Below are 19,455 nucleotides of genomic sequence, written 5' to 3'. Positions count from 1 at the left end.
TGATAAGGCTGAAGTTTAAAGGCTGAAAGAAAGAACTCGGTACATGTGAAATACTGCAAAAGATATGATGCAATAATATGATGGCGCGTTTTCTCAATCTGTAGCGTAAAAATATATCGGAATCAGTAACCTGGAAGTCTTGAAAGAGCAATTTTACCACTAGCGCCACCACCCTTAGCTTTACACGATCACCCTTAGCTTTGTCAGCTACTCGGTCGCATATGCGATTTATATTTCTGCAGTGTAAATGGTTCTTTAAGCAGTTTTTATCAGATCACAATAACCGGAAATACGAAAATAGCGTTTAGTGAGTTTAATCCTGCATGAAAGCTGTAAGCACTTAATCCCGTCTCAAAAAATATTTCTCGAATCTTGCTGTTATCAATCAAACCGCGCGCTTATTTGTATTCCTGCACTATGATTCCTGAAATGTTCTTATTTTAATTAAAGAATAATTTTTGTTCTTTAATAATCATACTCGAAGTTATTAAAATAATTCAAGTAAGATTTTTATCCAATGTATATTACTAAACTAAAATTCTTAGGCTATTGATTGCGAACTTTCTTAAGATAAAAATATAAACGTGTTTTAAAACACCTAAAACATATTTGTACAATATGTTAAATAGGGATAGCCTTGAAGGTTTCAGATTAATTTGATTTATTTAATACACCATCTTAGTGCTACATATGTATATTTAATGTCCTTTTGAAGGTATTCTAATTAGGGTGACCTGGGGTAATTCCTGATCAAAAAACGCAAACATCTATTTTGTGAAAAAACTATTCAAAATAGAATTTTAATATTTACTGGAAGTTTGAGGCTATATGAGATGAGTCCAATGCCACCTTCTTTTGTTTGAAAATCTAATTAGAATTTGAAAGATTTTAAGTTTTTAGTGATCAGGGATTATCCCTGGTCTTGATCATTTCTGTGGTAATTCCTGATCATTTCTGGCGTAAATACTTATCACCAGTTTTTATTGTAAAGGGACTGTTTAAAAATAATTATATAATGGTAATTAACAAATAAGACATCAAGATCAAACAAATAAACCAAAAAGATATGTTTAAGCAGCTAATAAAATGATTTATTTAAAAGCAGGAAGAACGATTAACACTTTAAATTTTCAAAAATCTTTGGATCCTGCCATACATTTTAGGCAATCAGTCAACTCATTTTCATGTTCTTCTGAAATATAAGAGAGTTCCCATGTGGGTTACTTTCGCTGGATTTTTAATCTTCATTAAGGGAAAGTAAAGTAAGGTATGTCAACAGCTCTGGCAGCAGCTCTCACACTGAAATTTTCATTTTCAATCATTAAAAGAAATTCACTAAAATTGTTTTCTAGAAGCTTAGTATCCTTTTTAGGCTTATAATTTCTCACCATATTTATACTAGGCTAATTTATAAACTTAAAAATTATTCTAACAATTATACTAGGCTAATTTATAAGCTTAAAAATTATTCTAACGATGTACACACATCAAATTAAGATAGAAGCAAGGTAAGACAAATCAGAAATGGTGCAAATCAGAATACAGTCTTGTATACAGTTAAAAACAAATTTTGTGATGACAGTTAAAATATATTTTATAGTTGTTCCACTTAATAAATATGAACTGTGATATAAGAAAAGACAATTAGGTATTTATAAGCTATTTTATATACTATTTATGAGAAGAAATGACAATGATCAGGAATTACCCCAGTGATCAATAATTACCCCATCTGTAGGGGGCAACATTTGATATAGTTTCCTATAATCAATTATAATGTTTGCAGTAGATGTGAAACAATTAAACAAAAGCTTACACTACTTTTATATCAAAGAAAAAGAAAGTGACTCAAAATATTTATTATTAAGAGAAGAATCTTTGCAGAAATGTGCACATTTTGAAACCCATCTTTGAAATGGAAAATACAGAAAGCAGTTTAAAAGATACTTATTTTGTTAGATTAAACAAAAAATTATTATTAAGTAAGTGTAGTTATACTCTAGTAAAGTGTACAAGCATTCTTGTCCATGTCTCAAATTTTAAAAAAAAAATAATTTTTTTAAAATAAAACTTAGGTGATCATTATTTACCCCAGAAACAGAGTAATCGTGAATTACCCCGGGTCACCCTATTTATTCCTGTTTTATTTGCAGAACTTTTTAGTGCTGTAAGCTATTCGTTCAATGTAAAAAGTGAATATCTTTGTTGAAATCCTCATTTTATTTTCAGTGCAGTAACTTTTTCATTTAAAATGTTTATTTCGCTTAATTATAATTTTTATATTTCTTTACAAGTAATATTTTTTGTATGCAGAAAACTTTGCTGATTATGGCTTCAGATGTAAGTAGAGAGTTTCTCCACTGTTTCCAGTGTATTCCAGAAGTTTGCAGTTGCAAATTGCCTAATTCTGAGGATGCAAGATTCAATTCAAAAGAAGACAGTCAAGATCTGTTTGATGAAAAGAATTTAACTAACGAGTTTAAAGCTTCTGTTCAAATTGGCAATGATCTACCAAGAGAAAACGAAAATGATATTGAGTTTAAAGTCCCACCTGTACCTGATAGAGGTATGATGAATATTTTTACCTTTTTTTCTGTGGTGAAAGCAACTGTTTTAATCTCAACAGTTCTATTTTTTTTTTTTTTTTTTGGTCATATTTTTTATCCGTAGCTATTAGAATTAATTTTCAGGCAATCAATTTATCAAAGATTAATATTTATTCTGAACTGGTGTTAAATGTAATTCTGGCTTTAAGCAGTTGCTACTATGATTTAGTTCAGGGAACAGTGTTTAAATATAGAAGTTCATTTTTACCTGCTGGTTTCATACACATCAGAGTAAATGTGAAAAATTTGGGGGAGTTAAAGTTAGCTTGAAGCACAATTTCCTTTTTTAAAACTTTTAGCTCCTGCATCAAAATAAAAAAAAAACATTGGTTAAGTAAGAGAATAATTAGAGGAAAGCTGTAAAATTGTTTCTGAAGTTGTGGTATGGGCCCTCAATAGAAACCTGAACCCGCCCCAAGTGAGTTAAGCCATCATTTTAAATTTAATAAGGGGATCAAAAAGAAAGAAAACTTAAACATTACTATTAGAAAAGTCAGATAATTAATTTTTTTTAATGCTAATTCCAATAACACCAAAGCGTAGTTGATTGGACTAGTTCAAAACTTATAAAGGATTCAGTAAGTTGGATAGTGATTAGGTAGTCTCTTTACATTAGACCTCAATCTCTACTCTTGGAAATATATTCTTCTCTGTAAATTGTTACCATATTTGACAGCTGAGGAACTAGCCTATCAGAGAAAATGAACATTTTTGTTAAACTTTCTTCTTAATTTAAAAAGAAATGATGCAAACTTCTTTCCCAAATATTTGTTTTGTTTTTAAAGAGGCTTATAACAAACAAAATTTTTACAACAAATAATTCACTTAAAATAGATAAAATATAAACATTGGTGCGCTGGATTTCCATCAGCTTTCCTTAAAAAGCTATTTAAAAAAAGCTCCCTCACTTTCAGGCTTCCCTTTGGAAAAAATTAATACAATGATTAAGTCAAGGTTGCTATTAGCTAAAACTCCTGATGCTCAATAAATTTCCCTCTGCTTCTAGTATTTTTAATTATTTTAATTTTATTGAGTTTTCTTTAAATCTAGTTGAAAGGTAAATTTTCTAACTTATATGCATTGCATAGCTGTTTTAATAAAACTAGTTTTATTAATGTTCCCCTTTAATTTTTTTCCTGCTCTTTCATATTTTTTGCATAGTTATTTAAATATAGTTTTTACTGTATGATATACTATTAAGCAGTTTTGTATGTAAATATGGATAGTGTAATTTACTAGTGTTTGGCTTTTTTATTCTGATAGGTTGTATAATACTGCTAAGCTGATTAATTTTTTTTTTTTTTAATTTATCTTAAATTTAGTGTTCAAAAAAAATTGTTGGTTAGTTTTCAAAAATATTTCAATGTGGTAATTTTTTTTTTTTATAGATGAAAACTACTTGCCTTGGCATGACTATTTTATGAGTTTATGTTACCTGACTTCAGCTAGGAGCAAAGATCCCAAGACAAAGGTGTGCATACATTTATTTATTTTTTACATTAATTTTTTTCATATTTCTTTTCTAAATATGTTAACATGTAGTACTGTATTTTGTCCCTCACATTTTTTTTTTTTATACTTAGTTTTGAACAACGTCTAAAAATACTATTCAGCACTAGTTATTTGGCTAATTTAAGCATATTTTTTTAGTATCTCTTGTAACTTATTCTTAAGTTAGAAATGAATTTAAATCTGCAGCTAACTTGATGCATTTTTTATTTTTATTAAAAATTGAGACTAATATTTTTTCCTACAAAATTTTTATTTTGTATGTTTCCAATGTATATTGATTAAGAAAAGATTTAATGAATAATTGCATTATTAAATCATTTTTACTGCACCGTTTATTTATTTTAAGGAGCTGCATTTATGTTATAACTTCTGATCTTTTGATCACATACATTTTTTAGGTTCAAGAGATGAACCTAAATTATGCTAATTAAATATTGCAGACAATATTTTTAATTAGAAATCAAACACAAAAATGTACTTAACCTGAAAAAACATACGTGTTTCAGCATATTCAGATTTTTGTCTCAATATATTAGGTAAATTAAAAATTTCAACTGCACTTCAAACCATTTTTTCTTGATTTTGGATGTCTAGTATACGAATCTGCTAAAGAAAAAGTATGTTTATTCAGAAAATGTACATTTTTGTATCTAATTTTGTAACTTAAAAAAAAAAAATTTACCTGGCTTAAAGTAAGGAAAATACAGTGTAAATAGTTTTATAGGAGATTAGTTAATTTTATTTTTTGCATATTTCACCTTATCTTTAGAACTAATTAAAGAAATAAAAAAAAAGTTAAGAAATATTCCATACAAATTTATAAAACATATTTATCCTAAGATTATTCCATTTAAAAATATTCCAAATTACGACCATATAATTAAATAATAGTTATAAAAATTTGAAATTTTAAGGATGCAAACGTCACCATTAATTTATATTATATGATTTCAAACGACAAAAACTAAAATTTGAATGAATTTCAATAAAAGTTTTTAAGAAGAAAAAAAATTTCGAATGTGGTTTTTTTATATAAAAGAAAATATAATTACTCAGAAACTATTTGATGCATTTTGTTCAAATTTTGTATTTTGTTATTTCAAATTACATAGTTTAAAAATAAAATAAAGCTTGTATAACTTACAATTCAAAAAGTATTGAACTACATATTAAGTTATGAAAAGTAGAATTAAAAAAGTATAGTTTGCATTAAATTGTTTTTGCATTAAAAATTTTACAATCATGTTTAAAAACTTTTTGATTTTCTTAAAAATAGCTCCAGAAATATGAAGAAAAATACGAAAAATAAATGTCGCAAGTTTACACCTGTATTTTATTTGCAAGTTTTCCTCTAAAGATTGCATATTAGATTTAAAGCTACTACTAAATTATCCCCGTCTTACTTTTTGCTATGAAAATTTTGAGTTGTTGCTCTTTACCCTTTACAATTTATATTTTTTAATTTAAATCAAATCAAATATACTTTCCTTAGAATAAAGCTCACATTTTAAGATAAAAATTTGGTTTTAATCTTTTCCCTTTATTTCAATCCATTATTTCAATTTTCTTCTTTTCCATTTATTTCAATATATAAAAAACTTTTAATATAAATTTATAAAAGTCAAAATATATATTTTTTATAATTGTTTAAGACTAAAAATAGTCAATAATTATTATAGTTCTCTAGATAAGACGAAATTAGAATGGAATTGATTGAAAAACTTAATTAAAATCTATGTTAAATTTTTTTTATAAGAAAAATTTTTACTGGAATAATCATACACATATAAAAGTAGCAATAATACACATTTAAATATATATATATATATATACTTTCAAAACTCATTGTGCATTTTAACTTAGTAGTGCTTCTTTTTTAATACAATAGATGTCTAAATCAACTGGAAATTTCTTGACGTTGTCTGAGGCTATTGAAAAATATTCTGCTGATGGTATGTGTTGATTTATTATTATTTAAAAAGTGTAGTAAAAGTAATATTAAAGCCTTCTTAAAAAAAAGAAAGAAACGAGTGAAACGGGCAGCACAGCTTTTCCTCTTAACAGCAGGCATTATTGTTCAAAACAATCCACAAAAATTCCAAAAAAATTAACAAAATTTAAATAATTAGAAAGCAATCTATAAAATTTAAATGGTTAAAAAGCTATTAAATATAATTAGTTAGAAAAAATATAAAAAAATGTAACTGAAAAATATAACAAAGAATTATCGAAGATAACAAGGCACTAAAAAAGCAAACGCACACTCAAACAAAAAAANCTTAGTGAAAATTAGGTATATTCACTAAATTTTAAAATTCACGCTAATGTAATATGCATTATACATTCATTCAGTTTCATTAATTCTAATTCACTTCATTAAATTTTTCATAAAGTTTCGCTGATGCTAGTTTTAAATGTTGTCAATCCTATGTCAATTGGAGTTTTTTTTTTTTTTTTTTTTTTTTTTTTTTTTTTTTTTTTTTTTTNTTTTTTTTTTGTTAATTGGAATTTTTTAAAGTGATTTGAAACAGCTATCTAACTATTAACCATTTGTATTATTAGCTAATAAATTTAATAAATATTTTTTTTTTTGTTGTCAAATAAGCATTGTGATTTAAAAATATACAATTTCTAGGCAGGGTAAAATCTGGTTGACATGTACTTTAGCATATAACAATGCTGAATAGGTCCTTGAAAAATTTGATTTTAAGTCCTTGAAAGTCGTTGAAAAGTCCTTGAATTTTTTATTAAAAATTGAGTGGGAACCCTGTATAATTATAATATTTAAAACTATTTAATTTTCTGTAAATATTTACCAATTTTGACTGCTAAAGGAAGATAAAGTTCTTCGAACATTAATTTTTATATAAAAATTACTGTATTTCCTATCAGCATATTTAAATTCACATAGGGCTCTTTGTTACTCAACCTACTATGCAAGTGACCCTTCACTTAAAGAGGTTGTGTTACCCTAACTTAAAAGTTAATTTCAAACTATAATTTCTACTGACAAGTAATTATCATTAATTTTATTTCTATATTAGAATATATATTTATTTTAGTTTGATATTTTTAATGTACTAGAACGGCAATTCTCAATTTTTTCGACTCTGGAACCCTAACAACATTAACTTTCAACATTCTTTTGACTGAACCAAGACTTTTAATATTCTTAAATCTGATAGGTGATCGTTTTATATCTAATAGATGAATTCACTGTCTTGGGGCTAAATCTAGTCTCATTATGAATTGATTGATGGTGTATTATCACATACCCGCCAAGATTCCTGTTTTTTAACAAAGACACCTGTATTTTATGACTATTTCCTGTTTAGCTGTATATTCTCAAATTTCTCCGTATTTGTTGAAGAAATTTAAAAAGTAATGAATTTTGGTGATAAAATATCCGCTGATGGCAAGAATACTTCTCTTATTCTTCCTCTTTCAGATGGTGCGACTGTAGTATGTTGAGTGTTTATAGTTTTAAGTAATTATAAATAATGGTTTTAAAAAATCTTTAGATTAAGATTTATATAATATCTTTTACTTCTCTAAATGTAAGTGCTTATATTATTTCCAATTTTGAATTTCTCTTTTTGACTTACATTATTATGCATGATGTATCAAAACTTTACTTATAACCTTAAAAAAATGTCGCTAGTAAAATCTCCGTTATTTTATTTCTCTAATGTTGGCAAGTATGTAAACATAAAGCTTAAAATCAATTAATTAAGCAGAATTACGGTTTTCGTTGAAAATAACATTAAAAAGAACCGCTATATGTGTTAAAAATTGCAGTTAGAGAAACATATTTCTAGTTATTTTTTTATGGTTTAAAAAAAAAGCGTGATAAGAAGCAATATTTTACAAATGCATGTCTTTTTCATAATTTATTCAATACCTAGTTATTTGAAAAATTGTATATGTGATTTTGTTTCTCGACACTCGATTGACATTTTGCTTAAAATAATATTGTAAAGTCGACAAAAATATCGTGTAAATAAGGGATTATTAATAGGATTTAAATATAATTACAGGTTTTTAAATGTTAAAAAAAAGAAATAGCCCTAACTTTAATGCCATTTGGGAACCACTGTACTAGAAAAAAAGCTGTACACAGGATTTGTTCACAGTATGTAAATCTACCTGGAAAAGTCCGCAAAAAAATTTCTTCTTTTTCGAGCATGAACCCTGTTTACAGTTATTTTGATTTCTTGAGTGTCATTCTTCAGTTTTTAATAGTGTCTGATGCTTGTCATATCCAAAACTTAACACTTTTTCTAACATATGTTTTTATGTTATATCTTATCATTATAATTTTATGGTTTATTTTGTACTATTTTTTCAGTTTGCCATGCTGAAATGAATGCTATTATAAATAACAGATACTGTGATTTTAAAGATTGCACATTGTATGTTACCAAATTTCCATGTTCTGAATGTGCTAAACTAATTGTGCAAGCTGGTTTGAAAGCAGTCTTCTATGATGAAAAGAAACCTGAGCCTGAACATGAAACGATTCCAGGCATGAGAATGTTTAAATTAGCAGGAATTCAATGCAGGTAACTTGCACTTTCTTAATGGCTATGCATTTTCTGGTTAACTTTTTTTCCAATCTGGCAATGGACTCTTATTTACTCTTGCAATTTAGTATCAATCCCTTAAATTCTTTGCAAGTAGACAAACTTATTTTATAGTTCCGTCATTAAATTCAAAGTAATATGTTAGATATTTTTTAACCCTTTGATGCATAACCATTTTCATACTTATTTCATTATTTTGTATTAATTTATATCAAAATTAATGAAAAATGTTATAATTAGCATTTTAAAGGGACATTGGTGTCCCATTTGCGTCAAAGGATAAAAAATTTAACTTTCCTGGAATATCAATTAAATATTTTATTTTAAGAATAATACTGAAAATTATCTGCAACTTGGAATTTGATTTGGTTTTTATCCAAGTAATTCTGTCTTCTTCAACTCTGCAGTATAATTGTTCATTATATTTAGAATGATGAGAACAAATTGAAAAGAACAGTTGTGGTAAACAGAATAGTTTAAGTGATACAATTTTCAATAATCTTTCAGTGTATATTATTGGTTTTTCTTAATTGTTTTAAAAATTGTTTTCATTTATATCCTACATCAAAAGAGTGCACCGTCTGTGATTTAGAGGTGAAATGCAGCCCTTAAATAGTCAGTGTGTAGTCTCTTCATTTCAACAACAAAAAATACATAATTTGCATATGACAATTTTATCATTATTTTATCATTATTTTATAAACTGATTTCACTTAATTTTTAAAAGCTTAAATTATGTAATTAAAACTCCGAAATGTAGAAATATGAATTCAGGAAGTATAAAAATAAAAATCTTTTGATGTTTCAATCGTTTTCTAAAGGGAAAAAAACACTAATAACAATTTTGATTTAAACATTTATTTAAAATATATGTTATTGCTGTAATATTGATTTTAAATTGCTATTCGACATTATATTCTGTAAAAGAGGGAAAAATATTTAAGAGTTATTTTTTTCATAAAGAAAATTTAAAACTAGTTATTATTTAATTTTACGATAGGCAAGCTATACAATTCTTCATGTCTTTTATTTTGAAAAATATTGTTCTTATTACATTAGGGAATATTTAAATTATTTTTAATTGATATGGTGCAAGTTTTGTGAACCACACTGAATAACTTTTGATCTAATGATCTATCTTCACAATTTTGGGTTCAATATTAATGGTTCGGGGAGATGACCTCAGAAACGGTAATTAGTTAGTGCAGATAATATTTTAAGTTACGAAATCAGACACAAAACGTTCTTCCTCAATAAATATATCTTTTTTTCTCAACCAATTCGAATTTCTGACTCGCAAAATACTGAAAGTTGCCTTAAAAATTCGAATCTGTCAAGAAAGGGTACATTAATTCAAAGAAAGTATGTTTTTTTGTGTCTAATTTCATTATCTAAAGTGTTGTCTGCACTAATTAATTTACATATTTGAGGTCACCCCTTTGAGTTATTAAGAACTGAGGCCTAGAACCAACATGAAGATCCAATCATTAGATCAAAAGTTATTTAGGGTGGTCCATTTCTTTTTTTTTTTCTTTTGCTCACTGTACACCTGCTATAGCAAGAAGTAATTTGTATGACGAGTTTACGAAAATAATCATAATATTATATAACTGACACTCAAAAATTGAATGTGTGTGACCCACATTTACTTGTGACAGATGATGTTATTGCCTAGAGCACAGGTAAAAGTTGCATTGCTGTAAACAAGAACATAATTTTATGAAAGACAATCTGTATGATTCTTCAAATGTCTTTTTTTTAAAAAAATATTGTTAAAAAATTTATCATTCTATTTTTAAGAAAAATTGATATTGGTCTTATTACATTCAGGAATAATTAAATTATTCTCAGTTGATATGGAAATAGAATTTATTTTAGCTTCCAAAAGCCAAAACAAAACATACATTTTTTTCTGTGAGCTTTTTAGAATAAGGTTGTACAGAAATGTACAGCCTTATTATTTCTCAGAAATCGTCCATCAGAGTTAGAGATTATAACACAATTCTTTGAGCTCAGATTTTAAAAATCAATAGATAAAATCTACATTGCATGAAATGCTTATACGTTCATCTTTATAAAATCCAGTGAAAAGCAAAAAATATTGATAAAATTTCTTTTCTTGCATTGTCATAAGAATAAAGTAAAGCAGGAACAAAGTCCTTCAAATCTGATTGGTTCAATTTTTACATGTGTCAGTAGCAATAAAGAGGTCTAAGGCATATTTAAAAATGATATTGGTGCAACTTTTTGTTGACCATTCTAAAAAAACTTTTGATCTAATGATCGCATCTTCATGTTTTAGGACTCAATCTTAATGGTTTAGTGGGATGATCTCAAAAATGCTCATTAGAGCAGATAATATTTTAAATTATAACATCGTATACAAAAACGTTCTTTCTCATATTAAACATAACTTTCTTTCGACGGCTTTGGATTTCTGACCCTCAAAATATAGAGAGTTGCCACATTCTCAGGAGAGCAGTCCAAATCTTTGACCTCTAAAGGTTAATTTTACTTTTTGCGTATTTCATCATATCTCGAGAACTTTGTATTGTCTCTTACAGGTCGTGCCGTCCTATTTTTTCCAATTTAATTATTTAATTCTTCTCATCAACTGAGAACAGTATTCGGCAACCACGATTTATCTTAAGAGACAACAAGCCCCCCAATTTTCCACGCTTTTTACTGGCTTTACCACTTCTGCCGCTCTCATTGTATTTTTTTCGCAAGCTTTGTTCCAATTCATTAACCATGGTGACAAGATGTGGATTGTTTGTCAGAAAGAGCGCTTTCATCTTTCGGTAAAGTTTGGTTTCATTCACACTCCAGAACACCATGATTGCCCTCTTTGTTTTTCTTTGCGAGCATTTTTCGGTTGGTCGGTCGTATTGTATCGTATGATATGTTATCATATCGGTATCGTATCGTAATATACTGTGTATGACCGACTTCTTTATTATGCCTTTGATTTTCTTTACTCGTATTTTTATGCTGTTAACAATTAATTTCAATATATATCGTGTCGTATTGTATTGTATTGTATTGTATCATATTGCATCGTATCCTATCACTATCATATCGTATTATACTGAGTATGGTAGCCCTCTTTATTATCCCTTTGATTTTCTTTACTCGCATTTTTAGGCTGTTAATAATTAATTTCAATATGTATCGAATGATTGCGTAGTGTATCGGTATCGTATTCTACCATATCATATTGTTTTGTATCAGTATCGAACCGTATTGCGTGGCGTGGCATAGCATATTTTGCTGTTATGGCCTTTTAAGTCTCTCCATATCATACCCACCCCTGTTCCAGATCATTATGTGGCTACTACAACAGACCTTAACTGTGATGGCCAGTTTGTCAATAGACGTCTTTGTGCCGTCCTATTTTTTCCAATTTAATTATTTTATTCTTCTCATCAACTGAGAACAGTATTCGGCAACCACGATCTATCTTAAGAGACAACAAACCCCCCAATTTTCCACGCTTTTTACTGGCATCACCACTTCTGCCGCTCTCATTATATTTTTTTCGCAAGCTTTGTTCCAATTCATTCACCTTGGTGACAAGATGTGGTTTGTTTGTCAGAAAGAGCGCTTTCATCTTTCGGTAAAGTTTGGTTTCATTCACTCTCCAGAACACCATGATTGCCCTCTTTATTATCCCTTTGTTTTTCTTTGCGAGCATTTTTCGGTCGGTCGTATTGTATCGTATGTTATCGTATCGTATTATACTGTGTATGATCGGCCTCTTTATTATGCCTTTGATTTTCTTTACTCGTATTTTTAGGCTGTACAATTAATTTAATATATATCGTAGCGTGTCGCATCGTATTGTATCATATCGCATCGTTTCCTATCAGTATCATATCGTATTATACTGAGTATGGTAGCCCTCTTTATTATCCCTTTGATTTTTTTTCCTCGCATTTTAAGGCTGTTAACAATTAATTTCAGTATGTATCGTATCGGTATCAGCATCGAATCGTATTGTATTGTGTGGCCTGGCATAGCATATTTTGCTGTTATGGCCTTTTAGGTCTCCCCATATCACACCCACCCCTGTTCAAGATCATTTCGTTGCTACTACAACGGACCTTAACTGTGATGGCCAGTTTGTCAATAGACGTCTTTGTGCCGTCCTATTTTTTCCAATTTAATTATTTTATTCTTCTCATCAACTGAGAACAGTATTCGGCAACCGCGATCTATCTTAAGAGACAACAAACCCCTCAATTTTCCACGCTTTTTACTGGCATCACCACTTCTGCCGCTCTCATTGTATTTTTTTCGCAAGCTTTGTTCCAATTCATTCACCTTGGTGACAAGATGTGGATTGTTTGTCAGAAAGAGCGCTTTCATCTTTCGGTAAAGTTTGGTTTCATTCACTCTCCAGAACACCATGATTGCCCTCTTTATTATCCCTTTGTTTTTCTTTGCGAGCATTTTTCAGTTGGTTGGTTGGTCGGTCGGTCGTATTGTATCGTATGATATGTTATCGTATTGTATTATACTGTGTATAATCGGCCTCTTTATTAGGCCTTTGATTTTCTTTACTCGTATTTTTAGGCTGTTAACAATTAATTTCAATATGTATCGTATCGGTATCAGCATCGAATCGTATTGTATTGTGTGGCGTGGCGTGGCATAGCATATTTTGCTGTTATGGCCTTTTAAGTCTCCCCATATCATACCTACCCCTGTTCATGATCATTTCGTCGCTACTACAACGGACCTTAACTGTGATGGCCAGTTTGTCAATAGACGTCTTCGTGCCGTCCTATTTTTTCCAATTTAATTATTTTATTCATCTCATCAACTGAGAACAGTATCCGGCAACCACGATTAAGAGACAACAAACCCCCCAATTTTCCACGCTTTTTACTGGCGTCACCACTTCTGCCGCTCTCATTGTATTTTTTTTGCAAGCTTTGTTCCAATTCATTCACCTTGGTGACAAGATGTGGATTGTTGGTCAGAAAGAGCGCTTTCATCTTTCGGTAAAGTTTGGTTTCATTCACTCTCCAGAACACCATGATTGCCCTCTTTATTATCCCTTTGTTTTTCTTTGCGAGCATTTTTCGGTTGGTTGGTCGGTTAATCGGCTGGTCGGTTGGTCGTATTGTATGGTATGATATGATATCGTGTCATATTTGATGTCACCCCTTTGAGCTATTAAGTACTGAGACCTAGAACATGAAGATCTAATCATTAGATCAAAAGTTATTTAAGGTGGTCTGTTTTTGTTTTTTTTCACTGTGCATCTTTAATGTCAGGAAGTAATATTTATGACCAGAGGTCTGTCGAGGCCAAATTTACTACCCTTAAGCGGTACCTTCACAAATTCAACTTCAGGAAAAACGGTACATTCACGAAATATTTTTTCTTAGAATTTTACTTTGGAAACCCGTAAGAAATGATGAAACCAAATTTTTGTGTTGATTTTTTAATATAATTTTTAATTTTCACAAATTATGTCTACATTTTCACGAAAAAGTTACCTCTCATAAAAACCTAGACAAACCCCTGATGACGAGTTTAAGAAAATAATCAGAATTTTATATGAATAACAATCAAAATTTGAATGTGTGTGTCCAACATTTTCTTGTGGTCTATACTGATGGTGTATTGCCTCTAGACCATAGGTAAAAGTACTCATAACAAGAAACATCAATGAAAAGCAATTGCAGAAATTGCAAACAGCACTAGTGATTCATTGGGAAATTTTATTCAACATAATGAAACAAATTATGTATTGTACATATTATAGATAAATACAGACTATAATATTAGAAAAGATATTCAAAGCTTGAGTTAATGTTCAGTAGTTCTTTTATGATAGCAATGGTTTAAACAAGTCTTACTGCAAGATTCTTTGCAAACTTCGCAAGCTCTTAATATACGATAGCCTTGAAGGTTAAGATAGAAAGAAATCACGGCTTGATAAATCAAGTGATCGTGTTGGTTCTTTAGTAGAGTGTCACCTATCAGTGCACAATGCAAGTCTAGTAGTTGCCATTTGTTAAGCAATTCTTTATCCTTATGTAATGTACTCTTTCTCAAAAGTTTGTCGCTGCATTTTAGAGATGCCTCTAAAGGTACCAATTACACTGCAATATCTCCAAGTTTAATTAATAATTTTAATTATATATTAATCTACATTAGGCTATCTATCATTACCTAACATATTATTTTACAATGGTTTAGATGAAGGTGGAAATCTGTTATATTGTTTTTCATTTTGTGTCAGCAAATATATTATTTTTAAATACTATGAATATATTATACATAAATCTATGTTATAGATAATTTTATTCATTAATTGTCATTCTACTATTTGATTGTCAAAGCTAATTTGTTTTTTGTTTTTTTTTTCTTTGAATTTTTCAGTAAATTTATTCCTTCAATCCGTCAACTGTGTTTAGATATTGTTGGTAATGAAAAGAATGTGACAATTATCAAGTAAGGTAGACCAAAATGACAAATATCAAATGAATGATCTGTTTTTTATTTTATTGAGAGTATACTATGTAACGTATTTTGTTTGCTATTACTCTATAAATGAAGTTTATACATTTTCAATTTTACTCTGGCCTTTCTTTGAACTTATTTATATTTTTTGACCTCTCTCATACATATTTAAATATTACATTTCATGCTAATTTGTTTTAGTATTGATAGAAAAGTATGCAAAAAATAAAATCGTCATTAAGGGGACAACAAATGTTCTTTGTTATATTGTTAATTTTTTTTAATGTTAATTTTTTATATTACATTAAATTTTAATTGGTAATTTTTTTAAATACATTTTTAACTGGTGTTGAACAGCCAACCAATTCTGAGCTTATGACAACCAATGTTCAACACTGCAGCTTTATAATTTTGAACCCAACCCAGAAGACAAAGGTTCCTTGTTAAAGCATTGGAACAAACTAGCCTTCTTGGAAGACTTTTCAGTGGAACTGAGCCATATTTACATTACATGGAGAGGAAAACCATGAGAACTTTCCATAGTTAGGGGATTCTAATCCATGATCCGTCTATGATACCGCTGGGGGTGTTCTACGTAAGCACTGTGGTCGTTGCTAGCCTGGTGCAGAATTTATGTCAACCAATCATTGCTTGGTTTTGAACCTGAGTCACCTTATTGGGAGATGAGCGTTTTATCAATACCTCTACATTATGAGATTGGATATCTCATTTATGGTAACACGTGTGAAAGCATTCTCTCTTCTATGAGAGGTTGGCTCTATTCCCTGCACCACCACTGGACTTAATCAGTTTTTCTTTGCCAATATCATAAATGAAAAGGAAATTTCAAATAATTGTTAAATATTTTTCTCCATGTCTAACAGCACACTAATATATCCAGAGATCGTTAAAATGTAAATAACCAAAAAAAATTTACTTTGATTTTGAAAATGACTGATAATTTTCGAGATTGTGGACATTTTTTTATATATAACGTACTCATTATTGAGGTTTTACTGTAACATAAAATTGCATAAAAATAATTATTATTTTTAATGTAATACTGTCCAAAAATAAATAAATTATAAAACAGAAGTATGTGTTAGTTTTAATGCACAGAAAATTATTCAAGTTAAGAAATACAACAAAATTGCAAGTTAAGTTAAGAATAAAACACTTTCTAAAATATTGAGCGTCAACTGAGAGCTCTTTGATACAAAACCAGGATTTCTTGTTCCCTGTCTATATAATATAATAATATTATATAGATATAATATTTGATAAATATTAAACAAGCTATTTTAATTTTAAAAAATATGATTCTGATATGGATGTTTATTTCTTAGGCATCGTATAAGGAAAAATGAAAGCTAGTATTTTTCGAGAAATGAACTTCCACACATCTGGCAGTTAAGAATTATTTTTGACTGCCCATTAAGTTCGGTTTAATTTTGTCTTCAAAGCCAAAATAAATCTGTTGTTCTGGCTACTCTAAAACCAGAAACCGTAATTTTTAGTGTAGTTTAAGTGATTTATTTTTCTTCTTGATAGAAAACTGTGCTTCCTAGGGGGTGTGTCACTTTTTTTTCTGTTGACTGACTTTAGCACACAAGCAGATTCAGATATGAAAAATATTTTATTCTTAGTAGTGACAAATAGTTTCTGGTTGAAAGTATACAATGAACAATACACACTCATTAGTAGAGATGTTAGTCCATTAGTTTGAATATCAAATTATTCAGCCACACCAAATAATTATTAGACTGACCAAATAATTTTCTTATCCTTTATTATTTATTAGTTCAATATCTATTGATTTTTATCATTTAAAAGAATGATAATTTAGACAGAAAAAAATTCAATTAGATGCATTAATAGGTGACGCACCTTTCTCAGACAGTTTTTTGATCTCCAGAATTTTCATTTGATACAGTTCTTGCATTGTCATTGCCAGGTCAAATTTACTCTCAATAAGTTGTTTTATCTCGACACTTAACAAAGAATCAATTCCTATTTCTCCAAACGTCCGATTAAGGAAAGACTCGGTTACTTTCGTCATTCCTGTAATAAACATAAATAAATAAATAATTTACTACTGTGAAATGGCAATAATGCATAAATTCAATATTCATAATATAATTGTTCAAATAAGTTGTTAAAACTTTTCTCTGAAATTAAAATTTACACAAAAAGTGTTCCAGAAAATGGATGCTACTTTAAATTGAATACCTAGTTGGTACCGTTAAATATTTGAGGGATACATGTCTCACACATTCGGTTAAACAAATTAAAGACACATTCGGTTTTAACAAATGAAAACTTTTTTGATTTAGGAGCCACAAAATACAAAATTGCATTACATCAAGCAAACGAATTATACAATTGTACCAATTTTAAAATTTATTTGCAGTATCTCATATGTACCAATGAAAAATTATTTTCCAAATACTCATGTACCAAAGTTTAAAGTAATTATAAATTTAAAAAAAGAGGTACCGCAGTAAATTTAAGTGATTAAAATATATTATATACAGAGAATGGGTTGTAAAATTTGATAGATGTATTCAGTCGATAAAGTTTAAGACAATCAAGAAAAAAATGAAAGATTAATTAAATAACAAATTTTGATGATAAATTTGGAGCATCCTAAATTGATGTAAAGAAATGGCCGAAAGTGATCGAAAAATAGTGGAAGGACAATTGCTTAAGTGCCACGTGAATTTAACCCAACAGCAAGGGCTCGTGGTCAAGATAAAGTTAAGGGACGACTGAATAACAACTATGAAATTTATACACAACAATAAATAAGTTGTAACTATCCTCTAGTCAAATAAATACAAAGAAAAAAAATGAGTTACTCACTTCGATGAACAAACATGAAGACGTCGAGGGACGACAAAGACGTTGAGAAAAAAAATACAAGGTATTCAGGTTCACTTATTTAATTTCTAAAATACTTTTTTTTTACAGAGGACAATCGAATCCCCTGAGTGGGGAGGGGTGTAGTTATAATAATAAAGGGAAGTAATTGGCTAAACACAAAATTGATCTAAAATAAAAAAAATGATAAATCAAAAAAAATGGCAAAAAAAAGTAGCTTTGGGGTGGTTTGGCGTGGCTCGCTGACCAAGAGGGCCAGCTTACCAGCCGCACCGCAATCCCCGAGAGAAGTGTGTACTTTTCAGTACCAAAAACGTTAATAATAATGGCGTCACTTAAGCGCGGGAAAATGCGAGTTGAAAAGCAGGAGAGAGAAAGACTGTGATTGGATGGGGGGATTATTACACGATTAGGTCACCACCAATCAGTGCAAAATAGTACTCCCACACATACAAGAAAGGCGTGAACACGCTAAAAAATTCTGGAAAAATCTAGAAAAACCGACCGGAAGAGTCACTACGTGCAAAAAATTTGAAGGTTACTTGAAAGTGATGGGAAAAGAATTTAAGTGGTGACGTAAATAGAATGTGAGGGAAGAGAATTCGTCCTTGAAGGACAGTGGGGTCAGACGACCTTGAATTGTAAAAGGAGAAAAACACAAAATGTGTTGCTAACTTAAGAGTAAAAAGAGACATTTCCAATTCTCTTCACAGAGAAAAAGTGAAGAGAAATAAAAAAAGAAAAGTGCAAATATTATAAACTATGAAAGGTTGAATTAGAATTAAAATTTAAGTTAAATTCCGGACAAAAAAAATCGTACCACGACACTGTGACATTAAACAACCAACATTAAACTAAAAAGGGATTAATTAAAACAATTAGAAAAAAAACGTCACACATCACTGTGACAACAATAAAATTATTAATTATGCTTTTATTAATTAATACTCACAATTATAAAGAATGAATTTTCTTTTTCAATCAAAAGCAGAGACATGCTATGCATTCGCCGCCTAGCCAAATAAGATAAAATCGTAAATTCAGCATAACAAACTGCATTTTGACGAAAATATTAGCAAACGATTTTTCTACTGCGAAAAAAAATTTATATAGATATAAATTTACCTCGATCCTAAAAATTACATTAGTATGAATTTCTTTTTTTGAATGAATCTTGTATTATTAGTTTGATTACAGTAATTTCCCTTACATATGTCGCGTAACTAATTAGAATTATATTTAGTCCAGTTAATCTAAAAAGCAAGACAGATTATGCAAACATTAAAAAAAAAAAAAAAANGGCTTAAAAAAAAAAAAAAAAAACGTAAAATTCAGATTAACACATTGAATGACCGATCATACGACAGCACTTGTCAAAACTCAAAATCAATCACTTC

At 29.1% G+C, this 19,455-nt stretch overlaps 2 protein-coding genes across 2 annotated transcripts in view; one reads left to right on the top strand and one right to left on the bottom strand.

Moving 5' to 3' along the window:
• The first annotated feature begins 308 nt into the window (after positions 1-308).
• Positions 309-15,294, top strand: LOC107447921 (deoxycytidylate deaminase). The gene is made up of 6 exons (XM_071183736.1): positions 309-332; positions 2,314-2,566; positions 3,995-4,077; positions 6,007-6,070; positions 8,449-8,680; positions 15,098-15,294. Exons 1-6 carry the CDS (start codon positions 324-326, stop codon positions 15,171-15,173), a joined length of 717 nt encoding a protein of 238 aa, XP_071039837.1. The 5' UTR covers positions 309-323; the 3' UTR covers positions 15,174-15,294.
• Positions 15,295-16,950: 1,656 nt separating this feature from the next.
• LOC107447920 (fatty acid synthase) overlaps positions 16,951-19,455 on the bottom strand; it is a 78,359-nt gene continuing 75,854 nt past the window's right edge. The window contains exon 26 of the mRNA XM_043045247.2: positions 16,951-17,239. Coding sequence (XP_042901181.1) covers positions 17,037-17,239 — 203 coding nt within the window. The 3' untranslated portion in view covers positions 16,951-17,036. The remainder of the gene's footprint in view (positions 17,240-19,455) is intronic.

The sequence above is a fragment of the Parasteatoda tepidariorum genome, chromosome 7 (genome assembly GCF_043381705.1).
Source record: "Parasteatoda tepidariorum isolate YZ-2023 chromosome 7, CAS_Ptep_4.0, whole genome shotgun sequence".
NCBI lineage: Eukaryota > Metazoa > Arthropoda > Arachnida > Araneae > Theridiidae > Parasteatoda > Parasteatoda tepidariorum.
The sequence above is the reverse complement of the archived record's forward strand: the minus strand, read 5'-3'. Positions and strand labels throughout refer to the sequence as shown.

Bases quoted from the DNA above. Each gene is read 5' to 3' on its own strand.
- LOC107447921 (XM_071183736.1), top strand. The intron at 2,567-3,994 runs GTATGATGAATA...TTTTTTTTATAG, and splicing joins CCCACCTGTACCTGATAGAG to ATGAAAACTACTTGCCTTGG. The intron at 4,078-6,006 runs GTGTGCATACAT...TTAATACAATAG, and splicing joins GCAAAGATCCCAAGACAAAG to ATGTCTAAATCAACTGGAAA.